Source organism: Myotis davidii, unplaced genomic scaffold (assembly GCF_000327345.1).
Source record: "Myotis davidii unplaced genomic scaffold, ASM32734v1 scaffold173, whole genome shotgun sequence".
NCBI lineage: Eukaryota > Metazoa > Chordata > Mammalia > Chiroptera > Vespertilionidae > Myotis > Myotis davidii.
Genome location: NW_006286303.1, coordinates 2,212,087 through 2,233,440, shown reverse-complemented (window position 1 = coordinate 2,233,440; position 21,354 = coordinate 2,212,087). Strand labels below are relative to the sequence as shown.

The window sequence follows — 21,354 nt, the reverse complement described above, 5'->3', positions numbered from 1 at the left end:
AAGAGAGAAAGTTAGAGGGATAGAGAGACAGAAACATTGATGGGAGAGAAACATTAATTGGCTGCCTCCTGCATGCCCCCTAACTCACACTGGGGATTGAGCCCACAACCCAAGCATGTGCCCTTGATGTGAATGAAACCTGTACCGATGCTCTCACCACTGAGCCAAACTGTCTAGGGTTAAAGAACATTTTATAAGGGGAGGCCAGGGGACTGTAATACTTTAGGCAATAAAAAAAGAAAAAAAAAGAACATTTTATAAAATAAATGAATATGAGGAAATCTGCCAAAGATACCCATCAAAATGGTTTTTCTTTAGAAATGACACAAATTGCAAATTAGATGAGTTTCTGTGACTAAAAGGGGACAGATGAAAAATGAATGAGGACAGCCACAAAATATATTTTGATCCATTACATTCTGAGGATGTATTAGATATTTCCTTAGAATATATATTTAGAGTATAGAATATAAAACTATGGGTACATTTTAAAGGAAAACATGTAAGAATAATCAAGCTAATTTATCACAGGCTTTTCAAATATTTTAATCTTGGGCTGAGACTAAATACAGTTAAGCTTTGGTGCATTTGGACTTTGGTAATTCACCCGTTACCCATCCTTATATTCTAATTCACAATTTTGTGCTCTCACCGGGGAGGGTTGCACCCACCCCTCTCCCATCTGTGTTTTTCTTTCCCTTGCAAATGTTATACTAATTTCCTTCCCTGTGGGTCTAAATACATGAAGCTCTAGTCCAGGGGATTAAAAAAAAAATTGCATTCTGACTGAATGAAAACAGGACAAATAAATGAAAGTTAGACCTAGAGTTGTGTCGCCAGGAATATTCCAATGTACTTTGGAGGATGTCAAAGGTAGTTTTAATTATCCACTTGTCTGATCTCAAAATACAGCAAGGTTAGGTCTTCTTAGAGAATTATTCAACTTGAAATCAAACAAGACATCCTAGCTACTCCCAATTCAAGCACTTAACCTGGGAACTAAGTTTTTTAAACTTATATTTTCCCTTGTTTTATAAAAAGGGACAAGGAGCTGAGGGGATTTAAAGAGTCATAACACAATAGGATAGAAGCCAACACCGCTAATGCGCCAAGGGGCACTTCTGCATCTCTCTGCTCCTGTGGGTCCCCACGCTGCTGGTGCGCAGTGCACTCCCGAGGTCTCCAGCAGTGCAGACCCTCGGTCACAGGCAGTGTCGGCTGCTGGTGTCCTTCCAGAGCTGAGTCTTAACCAGGCTTGGCTCTATGTGCGGAGACCACCCACTCTGGGAAGCATCCCTTTTAGACTGTGAGCTCTTTAAGAGTAGGGGCGACAGCTTCCATTTCTTTTTGTGTCTCCCAACGGGCAGCAAAGTGTTGGGCCCCCGTGCAGGTTTACCTGTGCGGTTCCTGGTCCTTCTGACAAACAGGCAGCCAGGGGGACAGCCTGTAGTTCACTTCGCCACTCACAGTAGTCAGGGGCATCTTTAATACTGAAGTATTTCCAGTGGGTAAGGACTTACTGATGCAAAAAAGATGCCTCGGTTTGCATGTGGAAAATAGGAGGGCAGAGAACCCCGGGGTTTGGGTAGGAGCCACAGAAAGCAAGTGCAATGGAGCCCACGGTCTCGCTGAGCACAGGAGCTGGTAGACAGAGTGCTCCCACCGAGGAGCGCTGCAGCCTCCTTTCTCCCGTCCGTGTTTTCCTTTCCCTTGCAAATGTTACTTGACAAAAGCAATTATACTAATTTCCTTCCCTGCGGGCTGAATTCTGGCCTTGACATGATGACTTGGAGGAATCATTATGCTTACTCTATGCAGGGAAAACACCAGCCAGCTGTGCCCCCATGGGCGCTGGCTGTGGTAAATAAAGCTGATGAGCCTCCTGACGTCTGCGTGTGTTAATGGTTCTGGTTGCCCACAGGTCGTATACTGGGATCTGGTGCGTTTGGGAAGGTGGTTGAAGGAACTGCCTACGGATTAAGCCGGTCCCAACCGGTCATGAAAGTAGCAGTGAAGATGCTTAAACGTAAGTGTCCCTTCCTGGGGGTTGTTATGAACATGGAGATATTAAGTGACCTGCTCCAAATCACAGAACGAGTAAATGCCAAATTTAGGACTAAATCTTGGTTCTTGGATTGTAGATTTTATGTTTATTTAGACTCTTTTGTCAACTAGATTTATGTACATTGTTTTTGTTGTCTGTGTGTTGGAAAATCAAGAGTTGTTACTTTCAATGACTTCTTTTTACCCTTAAGCAGGGATGGGGAATGTCCGGCTTGGCTCTTCGGCCGTATAAGGCCCGCAAAATCATTTGGTCTGGCCCTGCCAAGGCATTAGGGCTGAGTTAATTAAATGTTTGATCAAATATAGCAGGCTATTTTTTTTAATATATTTTTTATTGTTTTTTTACAGTGAGGTAGGGAGAGAGAGAGAGTTAGAAACATCGATGAGAGAGAAACATCGATCAGCTGCCTCCTGCACACCTCCTACTGGGGATGTGCCTGCAACCAAGGTACATGCCCTTGACCGGAATCGAACCTGGGACCCTTCAGTCCGCAGGCTGACGCTCTATCCACTGAGCCAAACCGGTTTCGGCTAATTTTTAAATTGATAATTTTGCATAGCCCGCAAATGATGTTTATAAATATCCAAATGGTCCTTGGCAGAAAAACGGTTCCCCACTCCTGCCCTAAAGACGGGGGATCAGGTATTAGAATCTAGACCAGGCACTCTCGCTTTCTCTTTTAGACTCTTGGTCAACAAAGTAATATCCAAGCACAGGATGAGCCACATTTTTATTTTTTTTCAGGGAAGTAGGTGGCTCAGAACTGATAAGTGATGTTTTTCTTCAACAGCCACAGCCAGATCCAGTGAAAAACAAGCTCTCATGTCTGAACTGAAGATAATGACCCACCTGGGGCCGCATTTAAACATTGTCAACCTGCTGGGCGCCTGTACCAAGTCAGGTAGGTTCCCTGGCCTGGGAGGACGGGTTTTCATAGAACACCTCTGACTGTGAAAGCTATCAAACCCAGCTTTCTAAGCCCACACTCTGTATCTCCAACCATGCCAGCAAATATCAATCTCTTGAATGGAGTGGAGTGGGTTCCACTGAATCGATGAAAGCTCATTGTTTTTGAGCAGCATCTCTTGCCAGTGCAAACATAGCCATTCACGGCTTATCTGTTCTTCATTTTCATACCCATCTCCTAACCATTTTTGGTCCCCACAGGCCCCATTTACATCATCACTGAATACTGCTTCTATGGGGATTTGGTCAACTACTTGCATAAGAATAGGGACAGCTTCCTGAGCCACCACCCAGAGAAGCCAAAGAAAGAGCTGGACATCTTTGGATTAAATCCTACCGATGAAAGCACACGGAGGTGAGTTGCTGTGAATCCTTGTTTTAGGAGCCTCACCAATGGAGAGAACCCATGTCCTGACCGACTCCATGTCTGCAGGCTCTGTGCCCGGAGGTAGCAAGACTTAGAGCCATCACCCCGTGACACAGTGCCGATAGATACGGGATATCTGCAGGTGTTTTGCATCAGGATGTCATATGGGGAGCCTTGCTGATAGGTTTGAATGAAAGCAAGGAGTTGGAATTGTTCTGGGAGCCATTATCCTGTTTGTATGTGGTCCACTGAACACCTATCAAAGGCAGCACTGGCCAGGGATGCCTCAGGGCTCGCATTTTGAGAGACACTGAGGATTTCAAAGCGTAAGATACTGGTCCTTGCTGAACCTGGGCCTATAAGTCAAACCAATGACAGTGATCCCCACTGCAGAAACCCACAAGAGGCTATAAAGATCTCTGTAGATAGGAAGTTTTGTAACATCAGGAAGTACAATGAGTCACTTCATATTAAATTACTCGATGGACACAAAATTGGTGCTAAATTTATTGAGTAGTGGGATTGTCTGCCCAAGCCACATGGTCACATGGCATAGCCCGTGGTCGGCAAACTGCGGCTTGCGAGCCACATGCGGCTCTTTGGCCCCTTGAGTGTGGCTCTTCTTAAGCCTTAGGAGTACCCTAATTAAGTTAATAACAATGTACCTACCTATATAGTTTAAGTTTAAAAAATTTGGCTCTCAAAAGAAATGTCAATCGTTATACTGTTGATATTTGGCTCTGTTGACTAATGAGTTTGCCGACCATTGGCATGGGCTTATGACCTGTGGAGTGTAAAACAGAATAAAGACAGGCACACCTGAGTTGAGATGGTTGTGTATTTGTGTGATTATTGATTAATGCTCCTGTCCCCGCCTAGACTACACCATGTGGAGGGTGCAGATGGGTTTGCTTTTACCCTCCCCTGCTGCTCCCATGCCCACCACACTGCCTTGCAGACTGTAGGCACCTGCACATTGATAACTGAATGTTGAATGTTCCACTCTCCAGGGCCTCTGGATAAGGTTTTTTTTTTCTGTTTTGACAGTTATGTTGTTTTATCTTTTGAAAACAATGGTGACTACATGGACATGAAGCAAGCTGACACCACACAGTACGTCCCCATGCTGGAAAGGAAAGAGGTTTCTAAATACTCGGACATCCAGAGATCGCTGTATGACCGCCCAGCCTCATACAAGAAGAAGTCTCTGTTAGGTAAAAGTGTCTGTGCTGACTCTTTGGTGTTGTGCTCTTCCAGGGGTTTAATGTGATATTTAAACTACTCGGAAGAAGGTGAGCAGGCCTGGTAAGTAGAACTGCCAGGCCACATGGTCCTTAAACATAGATCCGCACAGCCCAGCCTCTGACATTGAAAAGAAGAAAAAGAATAGACAGACCTAATGTAATGAATTTTCTAGACTTTAAATATAATCATTTAAAGACTGTTTATTCTGATATAATGATCTTTCTTGGTGTTAACATGTCTCTCTCTCTCCCTCAACGTAAGTATGGTGATATTGATCTTTTTTTTTTTCAATGCCCTTATTTGGAAAAATTAAAAGCTAGCAATCTTATATTGATTTCTAATATTATTTTAAAAATTTAATTATATAAGTCTCTGATATCCATGGGTTCAATAGCCCTTGCTTTTAGCTTTGCTAATATCCCATTTGTGATAGAAACTGGAAAGTGGACAGTTTGATGTTATATTTTTCTGACAAGGGCATTGGGTATTTCTGCTGAATGTTTGAAGGAAGATCTGTCTGTTTCAAAACAGATGGGCACGTGGCAGGGTTGAATTGATTTATAAACTCCAGGGATCCTAGCCATGCCCAGACCAGATGGACCACCTCACATCTGCTGGGGTGGCCCCTCCAGGTTCTAGTCTAATCACAGGCAGAGGAGGCTACGAGATGGGCCTGATGCTGACTTGTCCTGTGATCTTGTATTATTGAGTCTTAGCCCTCCCATTGGTCAATGCAAAAAAAAAAACAAAACACACACACACACAAAACACTGAGCTGCTATGGAAATTGTTTTGAAAACCACTAACATGCTCTGAATGCTTTCAGAGTTCTTAAGTGAAAGGTACAATCCATTACGACAAGAATGTGCTCATTTTGCAAAGCTCACTCAGTACACGATGATATTTTCCATTGCTGCAGTTCCAAGTTCCATTCATTCCCCCATTGCCAAATGGGTAAACTTCCAAGCCCTTTTTAAAGATGAGCCAGTGAGGGCTGTCGGAATCAGCTTCCTCTCCACTCCTGCATTGTTAAAAATAGTTTACATTGCTTCCCAGGCTGGACCTGGCTCCAGATGTCAGGGGAAATCTGATTCATGCTCAGCCCGGGCCCTGTTGGCAGGCAGGCCGCTGCCTCCTGGCCTGCCCCTAGCTGGCTGGAAAAGCGTGAATGGCTGCAGCTACTCTTCACTGCCTGAGCGTTTTCAGAGAGAACTGAGAGCTGTTGGCCTGGATTGTCTCCTTCCTCGAAAACCCTGGGACCGGCCCAGATGGGACTAACCGGGGAAAGTGGACAAGTTACAAAGGGAATTAAATGCAAAGTCACTGGCACTGATCTTTAAGATTGCTACCTCTAGCCTGACTGGTTGGCTTTATTCACCAAATAAACCAAGTACTATGAAGGTGGCTTTAAAAAGAAAAAAGAAAAAAAAAGCAATTCCTAGAAGATATTTTTCAAAAGGCCCACATGTATATTCATTATGGAAGATGTTAGTGTGTGTGTTTGTTTTATTGGTGGCTGAGGTGATTTGCTGAGGTTATAAAAAGTTTGGGAGGCAAACAACAAAATATGTGGGAGAACCTATTAGATATATAGCTATATATCTCATATAATATTTTTAACCAGATATGTGTTGCTGTTGATATATTTGTTTTTAAAGATAGAGCCTTTGCATAGTATTTATTTTTTGTTTTAAATCTACAGTTATATCATTTTAGTCATTAGCCTTAAATATGTAACATATATTTTAATCATGTCTGACTATATTCATATCTTTAGTCTAGTCTTGTTAGTCAAGTTCCTAACAGATGTTCACTTCCATCGAAAAGCTCATTCCTAAATTCCAAGGTATTTTTGTCTAGAATTTGCATAATTTAGATACCCACCTGTAAGGTCTAGAAACTCTATAAGAAAATCCTTTTATGTGGATATAAAGGACAGCATAGGCAATATAGTCAATAATATTGTAATAACTCCGTATGGTGTCAGATGGGAACTGGAAATATCAGGGGGAACACTTTGTAAAGTATACGATTGTCTAACCACTATGCTGTACATCCGAAATTAATACAATAGAATATTAAATATAAACTGTGATTGAAATTTAAAAAAGAAAACAGAAGAAAAAGAAAATCATTTTATATGTTCTTTGGACAAGCCTGTGGGAGCAGCAGAGGGTGAAGTTTTGTGCCATCTGCCAGCACCAACACTCTCCATTCCTTTTCTGCAGACTCAGAAGTCAAAAACCTCCTTTCGGATGATAACGCAGAAGGCCTGACTTTGTTGGATTTGTTGAGCTTCACCTATCAAGTTGCTCGAGGAATGGAGTTTTTGGCTTCAAAGAATGTAAGTGTGTTCACAGGACAGGGCCTTTTTGGACCCAGGCCGCAGATCTGAGTGAGGTGCGCGGGGAAGATAGGTCTTGGAGAGGCCAGTAGCAATGGCCGCTGCTCTCCTCTCTTCCCCAGAGCAGAGTGGGGAGTCCGACATCACCAGGTGTCTGCTTTTCTCCAGAGCTTTCTTGCTCTTGGGAGCGGTTGGGATGGGAGGCTGGAGGTGAGCTCTTTAGGCCACAACAGCCTCTCCGAGGTGCACCAGGCAGCTCCGCGCCACCCTGAAACGGCCAGTCTTGCAGGAGTGATGCTGTCTAGGGGCGGATGGGTTGACACCGACACCATTTCTTGTCTTTCTGTGCAGTGTGTCCACCGGGACCTGGCCGCTCGCAACGTCCTTCTGGCACAAGGGAAAATCGTGAAGATCTGTGACTTTGGCCTGGCCAGAGACATCATGCATGACTCGAACTACGTATCGAAAGGCAGCGTAAGTGCTCTCCCCATCGCCCCATTTGGCATGCTCACCCTCCCTCACTTGCATCTCTGAAATCAGGTGTTGCTTCCGGCCATTTGGGTGCCCATAATTTTAACATGGAGCCTACAAGTCCCATGAAGGGGCTCAGGGTTTGTGTGAAAAGCACAGTCCCTGCAGCTGATGCCCTGGGTGTGAGCCCCCACTCCAGCACTTACTGGCATTTGGAGCAAGTTACTTGACTGTTCTTTGCCTCGGTTTCCCTGTCTGTAGCAGGGAAGTGACAATAATACCTATCTCCTGGATTGCTGAGGGGGATTGAATCAGAGAATTCATGTAAAATGCTTAGGACAGTGCCTGGCACATATAAGCACCCAGTAAGTGTTAGTTATTAATGTGTACATTGTGCACGTGTGTCCATGCATGCAGTTCTAAGGAGAGCATCTCGATCTTTTCTCAAATTGCATCTATGACTCCTAAACTGTTAAAACCATTTGGGGTGATATATCTTAGAGGCACAGTTTCCCTAAAGAGAGTCATTCTATCTTACACTTGAACCTTTCTGCCCACCTCCTGCACTTCTAAGTGGATGGAGTAGCTGGGGACAGGTCTGCCACCTGTAGGTACAAATCCAAATCACCCCACCGCACTGGTTGTGAGGCTGCTCACGGGGCTGCTGCATCCACCTGGAGGACACAGCTCTGTCCAGGCTCTGCATGTTATGTGCGCTCTGTGATCGTGACCTGTAGCTTCAGGCCCCTTGACAGAAACCAGTGGACTTTGGTGGAGTCAAGGTCTGTTCAAGAAGGTTATGAGTCTGTTATCTCCCCAGCGATTTTAGAGGGCTGAAGGATGCTAGTGTGGCTACTCGATACATCTGCCCAGTTTGGTATTTATACAGAAGGTTGGACAACCTCACAAAAGAGGCTGCAAAATTATCATTATGTCAGACTCTTTGTAGTGTTTCTTCAAGTTCAAAAATGTACTTGGCTCTCAGATCCCTGGGTCTGTTCTTAATTTTGTTCCTAGGAACACTTGAAAATAGGGGATAGGTCCATTCAGGGCTCATACTTTTGGTGTAAAAAATTCAGGATTAAATATTTTTGGATGTTATTCTTTGGAAGGACATAAGTGGCCAAACTGACCTCCCATCATTTGTCAAATTTTTATTGAGCACCCACCAGGTGCCAGGGACTCTTCTGAGTGCCAGGAGTACAGCAGCGAATCGCACACACAGAGGACGCTCATGTGGGCCAATGTTATTAGTGCCAGTTATTCTTAGCCCAATAGAAAGAGAACCTTTTCCTATCTCTGCTGCTGTAGATATCGGTGCATACGCTGGGTTCAATATCCTTCCTCCTTCCCTGCAGACCTTCCTCCCTGTGAAGTGGATGGCTCCTGAGAGCATCTTCGACAACCTCTACACCACGCTGAGCGACGTCTGGTCTTACGGCATTCTGCTGTGGGAGATCTTTTCCCTGGGTATGTGCCTCACATCTCTATTTGTTTGGGCTGTTCTAGAACAACACTGGAGGGGAAACGCTGTGTTTCTCCAGGCTCTGGGATGTAATCATTGTTAAGACACCTGGTGTGAGTCAAGTGCACTGCAGCCGATTTAGATGGCACATTGTGCATGTGTGACGTCTGGTGTGCCCATGCAGGATGAGATGGTGGTCTTGGGAAGCTGTGCCCTCACCACTGGCCTTTCCCCCTCCCTCTTCTTTGGGCTACAGCAGAGTGACTTTCTCCCAGTGGAAATGCTCCTGATGATACCCACTCATCAGCTGCTTTTTCACTTTGGACTTTGGGTTAAGTGGGTTCACCAGTGGAGAGTTGCCACTCCCTCACATCATGGTGCTAGATGCTCAGGTGGAAGGTGGTGTGGCTCCCCTTCCTGGTCATCACTGTGGAGGAGAGAAACCTTTGAACTACACTGGTGCCCCCTGCTGCCAGGTGAGGCCTCTAAGAGAGGGGTGATTCACTGCCTTGACCTCCAGACAGCTCATCCAGGGAGCCAAGACTCACACACTTAGTGATAAACTGTTGGGTCCTGATTTAAAATCCTACGGGAAGTCCCGAGAAAGGAGCAAGGAGCCCTAGAGTGGTTTTGGAAGGCTTTAGAGAGGAGACTAAACTTGACCTGGCCTTGGCCATAAACATGTGAATTTACTGTTACTCTGCTATGATAGCACGGGCCCCCTTTTTCTTAGTTCTCCCTCCTTGGATGTGATGCCACTGTGGATCATCCCAGTGTGCATAGTCTGTTAAAAGCAGAGAATTATCTCAATATTTCAAGGCCCAATTTTGACTTTTGCTTTCATTTTTTTGAACATTTCTGGTGAAAATGACTCATTGTGGCCTTCATGATTCTTTTGCTTTTCTATTTTGCTTTGTATGTATAGATCCAGTAGTCAGAACCATTGAAAAGCACTTTTGAGCTTTTTTTAAAAGACATAGAATTTTTGCCTAGGGGTTCTGGACTTGACCAACCTAGAAGTCTTGCTAAAATTTAAGATTTGGGCAGGGAGATAACACTTCATTTTCTTGGTAGAATCAGCACTTAACGGTGGGGAATCCCCAAATGTTTTCTAAAGCTGCTGTATCATCCCCACTGTTTCAAAAACATACCACACACTTGTTAATTCTGGTTGCTTTCTGTTTTGGCTTTCAGGTGGCACACCCTACCCTGGCATGATGGTGGATTCTACTTTCTACAATAAGATCAAGAGTGGGTACCGGATGGCCAAGCCTGACCACGCCACCAGTGAAATGTGAGCCTCTCCCCATCCTGTGGGCCTTGTGTTCATGCCCAGTGGGCGTGTGTGTGTGTGTGTGTGTGTGTGTGTGTGTGTGTGGTGGGGGCGGGGAGGGGTACCTGCTACTCCTCCCTATGCTCATGATGTGTTCTGTGCTCCTCCAGCTATGAGATCATGGTGAAGTGCTGGAACAGTGAGCCGGAGAAGAGACCCTCCTTTTACCACCTGAGAGAGATTGTGGAGAACCTGCTTCCTGGACAGTATAAAAAGGTTTGTCTGTGGGACACCATTGATGCACCTACAGGGCACTATGCTAAGAGAAATAAGTAAGACAGAGAAAGACAAGTGGCGTATGTTTCACTTGTATGTGAAATTAAACGACAACAAACTAAACAAACAAAAACAGAAGTAAACTCATAGATTCAGAAAACATTTTGATGGTTGCCAGTTGAAGGACTGGGTAGAAAAGGGGAAGGGATTAAGGTGTGCAAATTACCAGATATAAAAACAGTCACAGGGATGGAGAGTACAGGATAGGGAATATCGTAATAACTAGGTATGGTGTCACATGGGTGCTAGCCGTTTTGGGTTGATCACTTTATAAGTTATATAAAAGTCTAATCACTATGTTGCATACCTGAAGGTCATGTAACATTGTATGTCAACTGTAATTGAAAAAGAAAAAATCATTTAAAAATTGAAAGGTTTGTCTGGGCCCCTTAGGATGGGTGGAAAGGAATGAGCAAAAGGAAAAGACAAACGCTGGTAGTGAGTGAGCGAGCAGCACTGTTCCACACTGTTTTAAAGGAACATTTCAAAGGAGAAAGATTATGTGATCCAGTGGCCGGGGCTTCATGGAGTGCTTCCCAGGGCCCTGGTTGCCATGGTGAATGAAAACCCTTCTCTTCCTGCAGGGCTCCCCTTTCATCTTAAGGGTGCAACACCTGTAAGCACTTTACTCTCCAGATGTTCGGGTATCTGAAGCTACTGTGCAGTTAGTCTCAGGGCATCCACAGCCATTACAGTGCTCATTTGAATGCACTGAAATCCATGCAGAATTGGCTTTTGCCAGCTGACTGGAAGGAGCAACCTCAGCTGTTATCTGTGGCTCCAGCTGGTTTTTGTGTGGAATAGGAAACATTGTTCAAAGGAACAAATGTAATTTCATGGAACCAAGCAGGATATGTTAATGAGTGAAACAACTTTCTGCTGAGATGCTGAGAAGGAAGCCCAGACACACATGTAAAATAAGCTGGATTTCTTAGATTCAGATTAGTCACCATATCGACTTTCCATACTTTTTTGCTTCTCTTTCTCCTTCTCAAGGAGGGGCAGTGGTAGGAGGCTGCATACTGACCTGGAAGTGAAATACTTTTGTCTATTGCTTTATCTCACTGCCCATGGCAAGTCCCCTAAGTGAGGCACTGGGGAAACAGAAGGGAATTCATTATAGGTCAAAGACGCTCTGGTCGGTAAAGATATGTTGGTGGAAATAGACTGGAACTAGTGTTGAAATAAGGATATTTTTAGATCTAAGTTCCTAAGTTTTGAGTTAGATTTCTTCCGTGATTAGGGATGGCTTCAGGGATGACGCTTCCTGAGGAAGTCTTTGTCACCTCTTATCAGGACCCATTCAAGCTGTGGAGAGAGTATGGATGTGATGAGGCAGAGTGTCCATGCTAGTCCCAGAGAGGGGGTGTTTGTGGGGACGGATACAGTCACAGCTACTCACTCAGACAAGGGGCTTTCAGACCTGCCAGCAGGAGATTTCTGCCATTGGTGGCCCTTTATTTTCCCTTAAATTTTTTTCAATTACAGTTGACATTCAGTATTATTTTATATTAGTTTCAGGTGTATATCATAGTGGTTAGACATTTATATAATTTATGAGATGATCCTTCCATAAGTCTAGTACCCACCTGGCACCATACATAGTTATTACACTGACTATTTCCCCTGTACTGTACTTCACATCCCCAGGACTATTTTGTAACTGCCAATTTGTACTTCACCTTTTGTTCTATCTATGAGTCCATTTTGCTTGTTCATTTATTTGTTCTTTAAATTCCACATATAAGTGAAATCATATGGCATTTGTCTTTTTTTGTTTGACTTATTTCACTTAACATTATACCCACTAGATTCACCCATGCTGTCACAAATGGAAAGATTTCATTCTTTTTTTATAGCCAAATAATCATTGTATGTAATTGTGTGTGTGTGTGTGTATGTATGTGTGTGTGTGTGTGTATATATATATCTCACATTTATCCAATTGTAGAGGGGCACTTAGTTTGCTTCCATGTCTTGGCTATTGAAAATAATGCTGGTTCCATAGCTCTGAAACTAAGTCTGTGTGAGTGTGTGTGGGCCCTTTAAGAGGAACCTGGGTTTCTAGCAGCTTTCCATCTTGCCCAGATAAATGGAATCCCTGCTGATTTTCACGCTGGATGTTATGGGGGCTCCTCTTCCCAGCACTGGTGCTCTGGGCTGGGGAGCCCAGGGTTGGGCTGGGACCCCTTGCTTCTCAGGGGGGTCCTCCACAGCTGAGATATCCCTCCTGCTTTGTAACCATCACGCATGGGTGTGAGGCCAGCCTGTTTCATATCTGTGCCCTTCCTACACAGCTTCTTGTATCCTTAGTTATAGGACCTCTTTCCAGCTAGTCTTCAGGTGTTTCTCCAGGTTGATTGTTCTATAATTTAGTTGTAATTTTGATGTGGTCATGAGAGGTGGTGGCCCTTTTTCATGCCCCTCATCTCTGGGGACAGTTGACACCTGACTCTCCTTCAGTTGTCTAAATCCCACATCTGTAAGGTAATTTGGAAACACGGACAGTTAAAACTAATAAATACATATCTGCAGTTTGGTCAGTAACACCCGAGTAAGGATGTGAAATGAATGTTTGCAGAGTTATGAAAAGGTTCACCTGGATTTCCTGAAGAGCGACCATCCTGCTGTGGCGCGCATGCGAGTGGATGCTGACAACGCCTACATTGGCGTCACCTACAAAAACGAGGAGGACAAGCTGAAGGACTGGGAGGGTGGCCTGGATGAGCAGAGGCTGAGTGCTGACAGCGGCTACATCATCCCTCTGCCTGACATCGACCCCATTCCTGAGGAGGAAGACCTGGGCAAGAGGAACAGACACAGGTAGATGTGGGTGTGGCCTCAGCTTCCAGCAGCGCTCCCCCTGCCCCTGTCCCTGTCCCTGTCCCTGCCCCAGCTCCAGCCCTAGCCCCAGCCCCTGTCCCAGCCCCAGACCCTGCCCCTGCCCCAGCACACCTGAAGACAGGAGCTGTTGCCCAGATGATCAGGCTCCCGGTGGTGAATCTGTTTTAGAGGATCAAGGAGTATAGAACCCCCAGCTTTGAAAACACTTCCATTAGATCCTAATATGTGCCCCCTAGGGCTGGGAGAGGTATAGGGCAGGGAAAGATGTGCTTCCCCGGTGGAGAATCTTTGACCTAAACCCTCAGGTAATTTGATCCAATTTACACAGCAACTGAGATTATTGAGATGCTATAGGCCTCTTCTGCTGTTTCCTTAATTAGTCACCCAGAAAGGCAAGAGAGAGGCTAGACTGGGTTATTTGACACTACATCAGTGCTTTATAACTCTAGTTGCAAGTTGGAATCACCTGGGGAGATTTTTAAAAATACTGATATACAAGCCTCACCCAGACCAAAGACTTAGAATCTCTGGGAGTGGGGCTCAAGCGTGCTCTGGCTGGTTTGTGCTTTCTTTTTTTAATATATTTTATTGATTTTTCACAGAGAGGAAGGGAGAGGGATAGAGAGTTAGAAACATTGATGAGAGAGAAACATCGATCAGCTGCCTCCTGTGCACTCCCTACTGGGGATGTGCCCGCAACCCAGATACATGCCCTTGACCAGAATCGAACCTGGGACCTTTCAGTCCGCAGGCTGATGCTCTATCCACTGAGCCAAACCGGTCAGGGCTGTTTTTTCTTTTTAACTTTGTATTATGGAAGAGTTCTAAAATGCACAATTCAAACAGTATTGTGAACTGTCAGGTATCCATCACTTCCCTTCAACGTTTACGACCTCATGGCCAGTGCAGACTGGCTGTATCTGTTCCTGTATACAGCCTGGCTGTATCTGTTCCTCCACCTCTGCCCCCTCTGGAGTATTTTGAAGCACATCCTAGACATCATATCATTTTGTCCACAAATATTCCAGTATGGGTTTCTAAATGATAAAGGCTCCATCTCTAAAAATAACTATAGTTATTAAAATAACTCTAATATCATTATCTCACCCCCAAATTGACAATAAATTAATATCAAATTAGTCTTCCCATGATCCCCTCACAAAAATTATTTTACATTTGGTTTGTTTTATTCAAGACCCAAATAAGAGTCACACAGTGGCTATGTCTCTAGGTTTGTTGACATGTCTCTAAGTTTGTCCAGCCTCTCTTTGCCCCTAGCATGTTATTTGTGAAGAAACCAGAGCCTTTGCCTGTAGAATTCTCACATTCAAAATGTTGCTGATTGCATCCTGTAGTGTATTTTACCATGTGCTTCTGCCTCAGATTTCTGTTGTAAACTGGTGGCTGGTCTTGAGACTTGATCTAGCTCAGGGTAGATTTTGAAGTGAGTATGCTTCAGCGAAGGTGCTGTTTACTTCTGTCGGGAGGTGCCTGCTGTCCAGATGTTTCCCCTTTTGTGACACTAGCAGCCATTGGTGGTCCTCCCCTAGACCCATTACTTTACTACCAATTGATGCAAATGCACAGCCAGGACTAGAACCGTTGGTTTACACAGTCCAGGTGGAATGCCCCAATTCATGCTCTCTCTGCACAGCCTCTGAGCAGAGGCAGGAGAAGGTGTTGGTGGCCCCTTGTTCAAGGTCCAAGTTGCTATGAGTCTCCTTTTTTCCCCTCTTTCTTCGCAATATTGTCCCTTCTTCCTCATTCAGTTGACTACATACAATTACTGAAGCACAGGCATTATTATCTGGGAGGCTTATGATTGTGACCGCTCCCAGACAGCTGGGGTATGAGGTTTAGATAGCCTTTGCTTGTTTGCGTGCACCAGGTAATTTTAAAAGCATGGGTTTTGTTTTGATTTTGGAATGTGTGGTTTAAATGAGATTTGGAGATGGGGCAAAGTGGTCTGTCTGACTTACTGTTCTAATTGTCCTTTGCTCAGGACAAAGTGTATTTATATTCCTTTAGCAAGCAGTGTTTGTCCAAGTTTTGGGGATCTGTGGTAGAACTCTTGGGTGGGGGAAGGCCGAGCAGGGGGCCTCGGCACACTCCCAGCTCTGTCATCTACTTGGTTCCTGTGTGTTTGGGGACTCTGAATAATATCTCTGTTGTAAAAAGGATTCTGCATCTAAATAAAGTTAGAAAGTCACATTGAGATAAATAACATAAGAAAGGTGTCCCCAGAATTTTTCTAGGGATAGAGGGGGCTAGACTGCAGAACTCGACAGATATCTGACAGAGAGAACGATTCTAGTTGCTAGGTAGTGGTCACATTAGATAATGAGAACGTCTGCTAGGGTGACACATTTGATCTCCTTTGCGTCACGCAGATTGAGTCCCAAATGACTACACAAGGTCCGATGAGACTCTGGTCCTGACAGTGGGCTGAGCATGGTGTCAGCTCAGGTGGCCATAACACAGTTCCACAGACCGGGGGCTGAATCAACAGAAATTTATTTTCTTGCTGTTCTGGAGGCTGGAAGTTTAAGATCAAAGTGTTGACAGGCTTGGTTCCTCTTGAGGCCTCTCACCTTGGATCGCACATGGCCACCTTCTTCTTGTGTCTTTTTCTTCCTTTCTTTTTTTATCCTCACCTGAGGTATTTTTTGCCATTGCTTTTCAGAGAGAGTGGAAGGGGAGGGAGAGAGAAAGAGAGAAACATGGATGTGAGAGAGACACACCAACAGGTTATCTCCCACATACACCCTGACCAAGGGCAGGGAGAGAACCCACAACCCAGGTATGTGCCCTTGACCAGGAATTGAACCTGAGACCCGACGGTGTATGAGTTGACGCTCCAACCACTGAGCAACACTGGCCAAGGCTTCTTGTGTCTTTTTCTGGGTGCAAGTACCACTGGTGTTTTGTCCTCTCCTTATAAGAACACTAGTTCTATTGGATTAAGGCCTTACTTTCATAACCTCATTTAACTTTAATTACCTCTTTAAAGGTTCTATTTCCCAGTACAGTCATATTAAGATTTCAAACTCAACATATGAATTGGAGGGGGGTGCACAATTCAGCCGGTAAAAGAGAGGGGATCCCCGAGCTGGGGCGCTCTGGGTGTAGGCAGGCAGAGTCAGCATGGTGTCCCGAGGAACCTTCTCCTCAGACTCAGGTTGCTTGGCCTCAGGAGAGGAGAGGGCAGGAGGAAGACAGGGCCTTGCAGTAGAGACTTCAGGAATTCTGGTCAGAGCCTGTTGGGAGCCAGGTCCTGGGCTGTAAGACGGACACTGTGGCTCGGGAGCCAGGTGTAATCCCAGTCATCAGCTCTAGGACCCACCGTGAAGCCTGGGGAGCAACAGGGATGGTCTGGTGCTGAGTTTCTGTGGGAGTTCGCTTCTGTGCTCACACTTCTGCCTTCTCTCTGGGAGATGGCCTGTCAGAGAGAGGAGCATGCCAGGCTCAGGAGGGCCAGTTCCAGGGAGACAGACTCTCTGTAGAACTTGCCCCCAAGGAGGGGGCCAGCAGTCCAAATCACAGCATCCAAGGAAGTGTCATAAATGCACGCCTCAGCTGAGTTGGGTCAATAGCCAAGGGGTGATTCAGGCCCCTCGTCATTGGGAAGGCCCAGGAACACTCTGGCCTGCCAGGAAAGAGGGGATGTCAGGACTAGATGGTCAGCCAAGTGGACTGGGGTTCCCAGTGAGGTTCCAGGACCAGGGTGTAAGTGGGGGTGTGGGGTGGAATATAAACTAGTCAACGAGGCAAAAGTTCACCATAGGAAAGGGCCCAATCTGTGGGGCTGTGAAGGGAGACTTCAGTCCAGTAGCCCCATTGGTTTTAGGTGCTCGCCAGGCCACAGGGGCCTTGGGGTGCAGGACAGCAAACCGTTTCCCAGAGGTTTCTACTGGGCCAGGCTCGGTTCTCTGCTTGGAAATGATATGGAGAGGGGGCGGGGGGACAGAGGCTGAGGAATCAGGCTGGGCTGACAGGCAGGAAACAGCTGTCGGGGCTGAGCCCCTCTGTGGTGTGCGTGAGCCTCCTCCTTCTGGCTGACCAGCCTATAGTGTGGTTTAGATGCAGTGTATACAGCGGTGCTGCTGCCACACAGTGAGGAGAAGATACCGTTCCTGCCTGTCAGCAGGTGGTAATCTGCTTAGAGCTAAAAGACATACATAAACATTTAGCAAACAAGGCAGGAGAACCAAAATACTAAGAGTTCAGAGAAGGAAGGACAGACAGGGAATCGTGACAGGCTGATTTAGGGAAGATTATTTTCCAAAACTTTTGTGAAAAATTTTAAATGTCTAGAAAAATTGAGAATACATTTCCCACTTGGATTTAGCAGTTGCCAACATTTTGCCACATGGTATGCTCTATCTATCTATCTATCTATCTATCTATCTATCATCTATCTACCTAATAGGTGTGTGTTTCACGTGCATATATACTCATACTTCTTTATTCTTGCAAAATCGTTTAAAACCAAATCGTTTGAAACTCTAGCACACATTCCTTCAGAATAAGGATTCTCTCCTACATAACCACAATCACATGATTACCCATAAGAAAATTAAACTATTTCCCTATATCATCTAATATCTAGGCCCTATTCAAATTTAGGTGAGGGTTTGAATAGTAGCAATAATAATAACAGTTAACATTTATCGAGCACCTATTACGTTCTAGGCACTGGCCTCAGTGCTTTACGGTTATTACCTCATTTAATCACCCTAACAAACAGGAATATTGTCAGGCACCATTGTCATCCCATTTTACAGTTAAGGGAACAAGTTCAGGGCTTAAGTGACTAAGGTGAAGTCCCATAGCTACTAAGTGGTGGACCATTCCAGACCTGAGACTTTCTGCCTCTAGAATGTCCCCTCTATGCCTCTACTCTAGTAAGTAAAGAGCCTTCACCTGGCCTTCAAGAGGAGGGGAAGGAAGGCATTCCAGGCCAGTGGGGCGACAGCTGAGAACACAGTTGGCACATTCAGGAGGTTTCAGGAGAGCAAGGGACTGGCCTGGCTGTCGTTTGCCCCTGATTCCATCCCTCTGCGTTTCCTCCCCCGTGCCTTTTGACTGGGCATTGCTTATTTTCTCTTCCAGGAGGATTGAGTTAGGAAAGTAGACATTGTCTCAGCTTATTAGCAGCTTTGATGAAAGGTTTAGCAGAAGAGAAGGAAAGCTGAAGTGTGGAGATGACCTGCAGACCTTGATTTTCCAGGTGGCCCACTGCAGTGTGATGGGTGATGAGTAGCTGCCTGGCTTGGTGGTAGAATCTTGCCCAACTGGGTAGCCCAAATTTGAATGCTAAGGGTCTTGCAGGAAGAGCTCCTTTGCCTTTGAGGGCCACCCTAGAAACGCCACCATGGCCAGGTTGGGCTGTACATGGCCGTAACCTTTCCTCTTCTTTCCTTCCCCAGCTCGCAGACCTCTGAAGAGAGTGCCATTGAGACAGGTTCCAGCAGTTCCACCTTCATCAAGAGAGAGGACGAGACCATTGAGGACATCGACATGATGGATGACATTGGCATAGACTCCTCAGACCTGGTGGAGGACAGCTTCCTTTAACTTGCGGATTTGAGGGGTACCTTCCACTCCCGGAGCCACCGTGGATCCTATTGAGAAAACCACTTTATTGCAATGCAAAGTTTGAGAGGAGGACTTGGATGATGTGTAAAGAGAAGCTCCCAGCCCAGGGCCTCCAGGAGCCCTCTACCTGTGCGTGAATGGGATATTTTGAAATGAACTTCTTCAGCGTTGCCTCTTGCAATGCTTCAGTAGCATCTCAGTGTGTGAAGTTTGGAGGTAGTGGGACAAGGAAATAATGGAGCACACAAGACGAACTTTGTGTTTCAAGGCATTGGTGAGATTCCAACATACTCAAGTTTTGTTGCCACAAAACTCCAGCATTGTAATTATGTAAATAACTCTAACCAAGGATGTGTTTAGTTTTGTATTAACTATCTGCTCTGGACCTCTGAAGAGACCGACCACTCAACCCATCCATGTACTTCCTGTTTGAAACCTGGTATCAGCTGCTGTTGAACTTTCTAATGAAGTACATGCAAAACCACTTTTGAACCTTAAAAGGTACTGGTACTATAGCATTTTACTTTGTTTTATTTTTAGTGTTAAAGAGATAAAGGCTAATGATTAACCAACCTTGTTTAATAGATTTGGGTCATTTAGAAGCCCAACATCTCATTTTTATATTGTAATCTATGTTTATAATACTACTGTTATCAGTAATGCTAAATGTGTAATATGTAAGACGTTTTCCTTCCAAAGAAAGCACAATTTTTTAAAGAAATCCTTACTAAGTAGGTTGACAGTTTTTGACATTTATATTAAATAACATATGTTTCTCTATAAAATATGGTAATAGCTTTAGTGGATTAAATTTAGTTGAACATAGAGAACAAAGTAAAAGTAGTGTCTTCCAGGAAGTCGGAGTTTTTACCTACGTACAAAATAGGTCCCCTAACCCGTTGTGCTAAAAACAATTAACTACCCTCGGAAGTGATGGGATTGGAAACAAATAAGCAAAACCCTTGAACCCTAAATATTCTCAATATAAAGGTATAAGCCTATGACTAACATGACTTCTTATGGAAAATACAATCATCAGCAAAAAGATGGCATTTGCAGAGATTTTACTCATGCCTGGTGATAACTTTGGTGGATCCCAACATATATGTTTTTAAAATTCTACAGACCCTAAAAGAGGCAGAAGAATATCCTGAATATGAGCCCTTTTTCTTCTCCTCTTACCCCAAGGAGAAATAGTTTGAAACTCTGAGCCCATAAAGGCATTGCTTAGTGAAGGCTGTGTGTGCCTTCATCTGGATCTTTGGTTCCCAAACGGAACTGGCAACCAGAATCCCCTGATGGTAAGTCCTCGTCCCAGAGATTCTGAATGACTAAATCTTGGGGGAGCAGAAGCCTGTATTTTTATAAACACCCTGGCTGTTCTGATCAGCCGGGTCTGGAAAAACCAGCATAGGTTACAGGAAACAGCCATGGGAAAAAAGTAATTTGAAATTAGGAACTGGGCTGCTGTTGAAATCTTTGGCTTCAGGTCAGTGCCACTTAATGCCACATATCTAGCAATTGCTATCCTTAATTTAACGTTTCAGTCTTTGCTGAGGCTGACCGTGCTAAGTCTTGGTTGGCAGGTCTTCTAAAAGTAAAGGCACTGCTGCCCACAGCATGGGGGAGCTGAACTCCCTCTTCCCTCAGCCCCAAAATGCATGTACAAAAACGATGCAGGTTAGTGTGCCAAGTCTCTAGAACCAGGCCAATATTTTGGTGAAAAAAAGAAAAGTTTTTCTGATATTTTGGGGTTAGATGGGAGGACAAATTGTCACATTTATCCAAACTGTCAAACTGGTTGGCGTGGGTTCATTGGCATTCTTTGCAATACCGCTTAATCTCTGCCACCATATGAATGAAACATGGGCTGTGATTACTGCAATCACTGTATACGCTCCTGACAGGTGCTGCTTTGAAAGATGTAAAAGCGATAACAAGGTACTTGACTACCTACTGGTGTAATCTCAGTGCAAGCCCCAACTTTCTTATCCACCTTTTTCATAGCGTGAAGACTGAGCCAGATTGGCCAATTAAAAGGCAAACCTAACTAGGTCCTCTAGAGCCAATTAGACTTGAAATACATTTGTATTTCTAGAATCACAGCTCAAGCATTCAGTTTATCACTCGCTCTCCCGTGTGTAGCCTTCTTTTGTTGCTACTTTGCATTTTGGTGTTCCGTTGAGTCTTGCGTGACATCCTCAGGCTGGAGAAGATTTTCAGACCAGCAGGTTCCAGTCCTAACAAATGCTCCCCCCGGAGTTTGTGTGTAATTGCATTTTGTTGTTGTTTTTGTTTTGTAAAAAAACAGCGTTTTCAGTGTATCACAGATTTGTTTCCTTTATGGCCTACTGCAAAGTCCCCAGATGAATTTGCCAAT

General features: G+C 44.7%; 1 protein-coding gene across 3 annotated transcripts in view; it reads left to right on the top strand.

Moving 5' to 3' along the window:
• PDGFRA (platelet derived growth factor receptor alpha) overlaps nt 1-21,354 on the top strand; it is a 44,034-nt gene that overhangs the window by 22,311 nt on the left and 369 nt on the right. For 2 of the 3 annotated variants that reach the window (XM_006757807.2, XM_006757806.2), the window contains exons 13-23: nt 1,922-2,026; nt 2,856-2,966; nt 3,233-3,386; nt 4,446-4,612; nt 6,872-6,987; nt 7,339-7,461; nt 8,817-8,928; nt 10,118-10,217; nt 10,367-10,472; nt 13,114-13,355; nt 18,806-21,354. The exon at nt 18,806-21,354 is cut by the window's right edge and continues 369 nt beyond it. In XM_006757807.2, coding sequence (XP_006757870.1) covers nt 1,922-2,026; nt 2,856-2,966; nt 3,233-3,386; nt 4,446-4,612; nt 6,872-6,987; nt 7,339-7,461; nt 8,817-8,928; nt 10,118-10,217; nt 10,367-10,472; nt 13,114-13,355; nt 18,806-18,953 — 1,484 coding nt within the window. In that variant the 3' untranslated portion in view covers nt 18,954-21,354. The remainder of the gene's footprint in view (nt 1-1,921; nt 2,027-2,855; nt 2,967-3,232; nt 3,387-4,445; nt 4,613-6,871; nt 6,988-7,338; nt 7,462-8,816; nt 8,929-10,117; nt 10,218-10,366; nt 10,473-13,113; nt 13,356-18,805) is intronic. The other variant, XM_006757808.2, reaches the window with a different exon arrangement.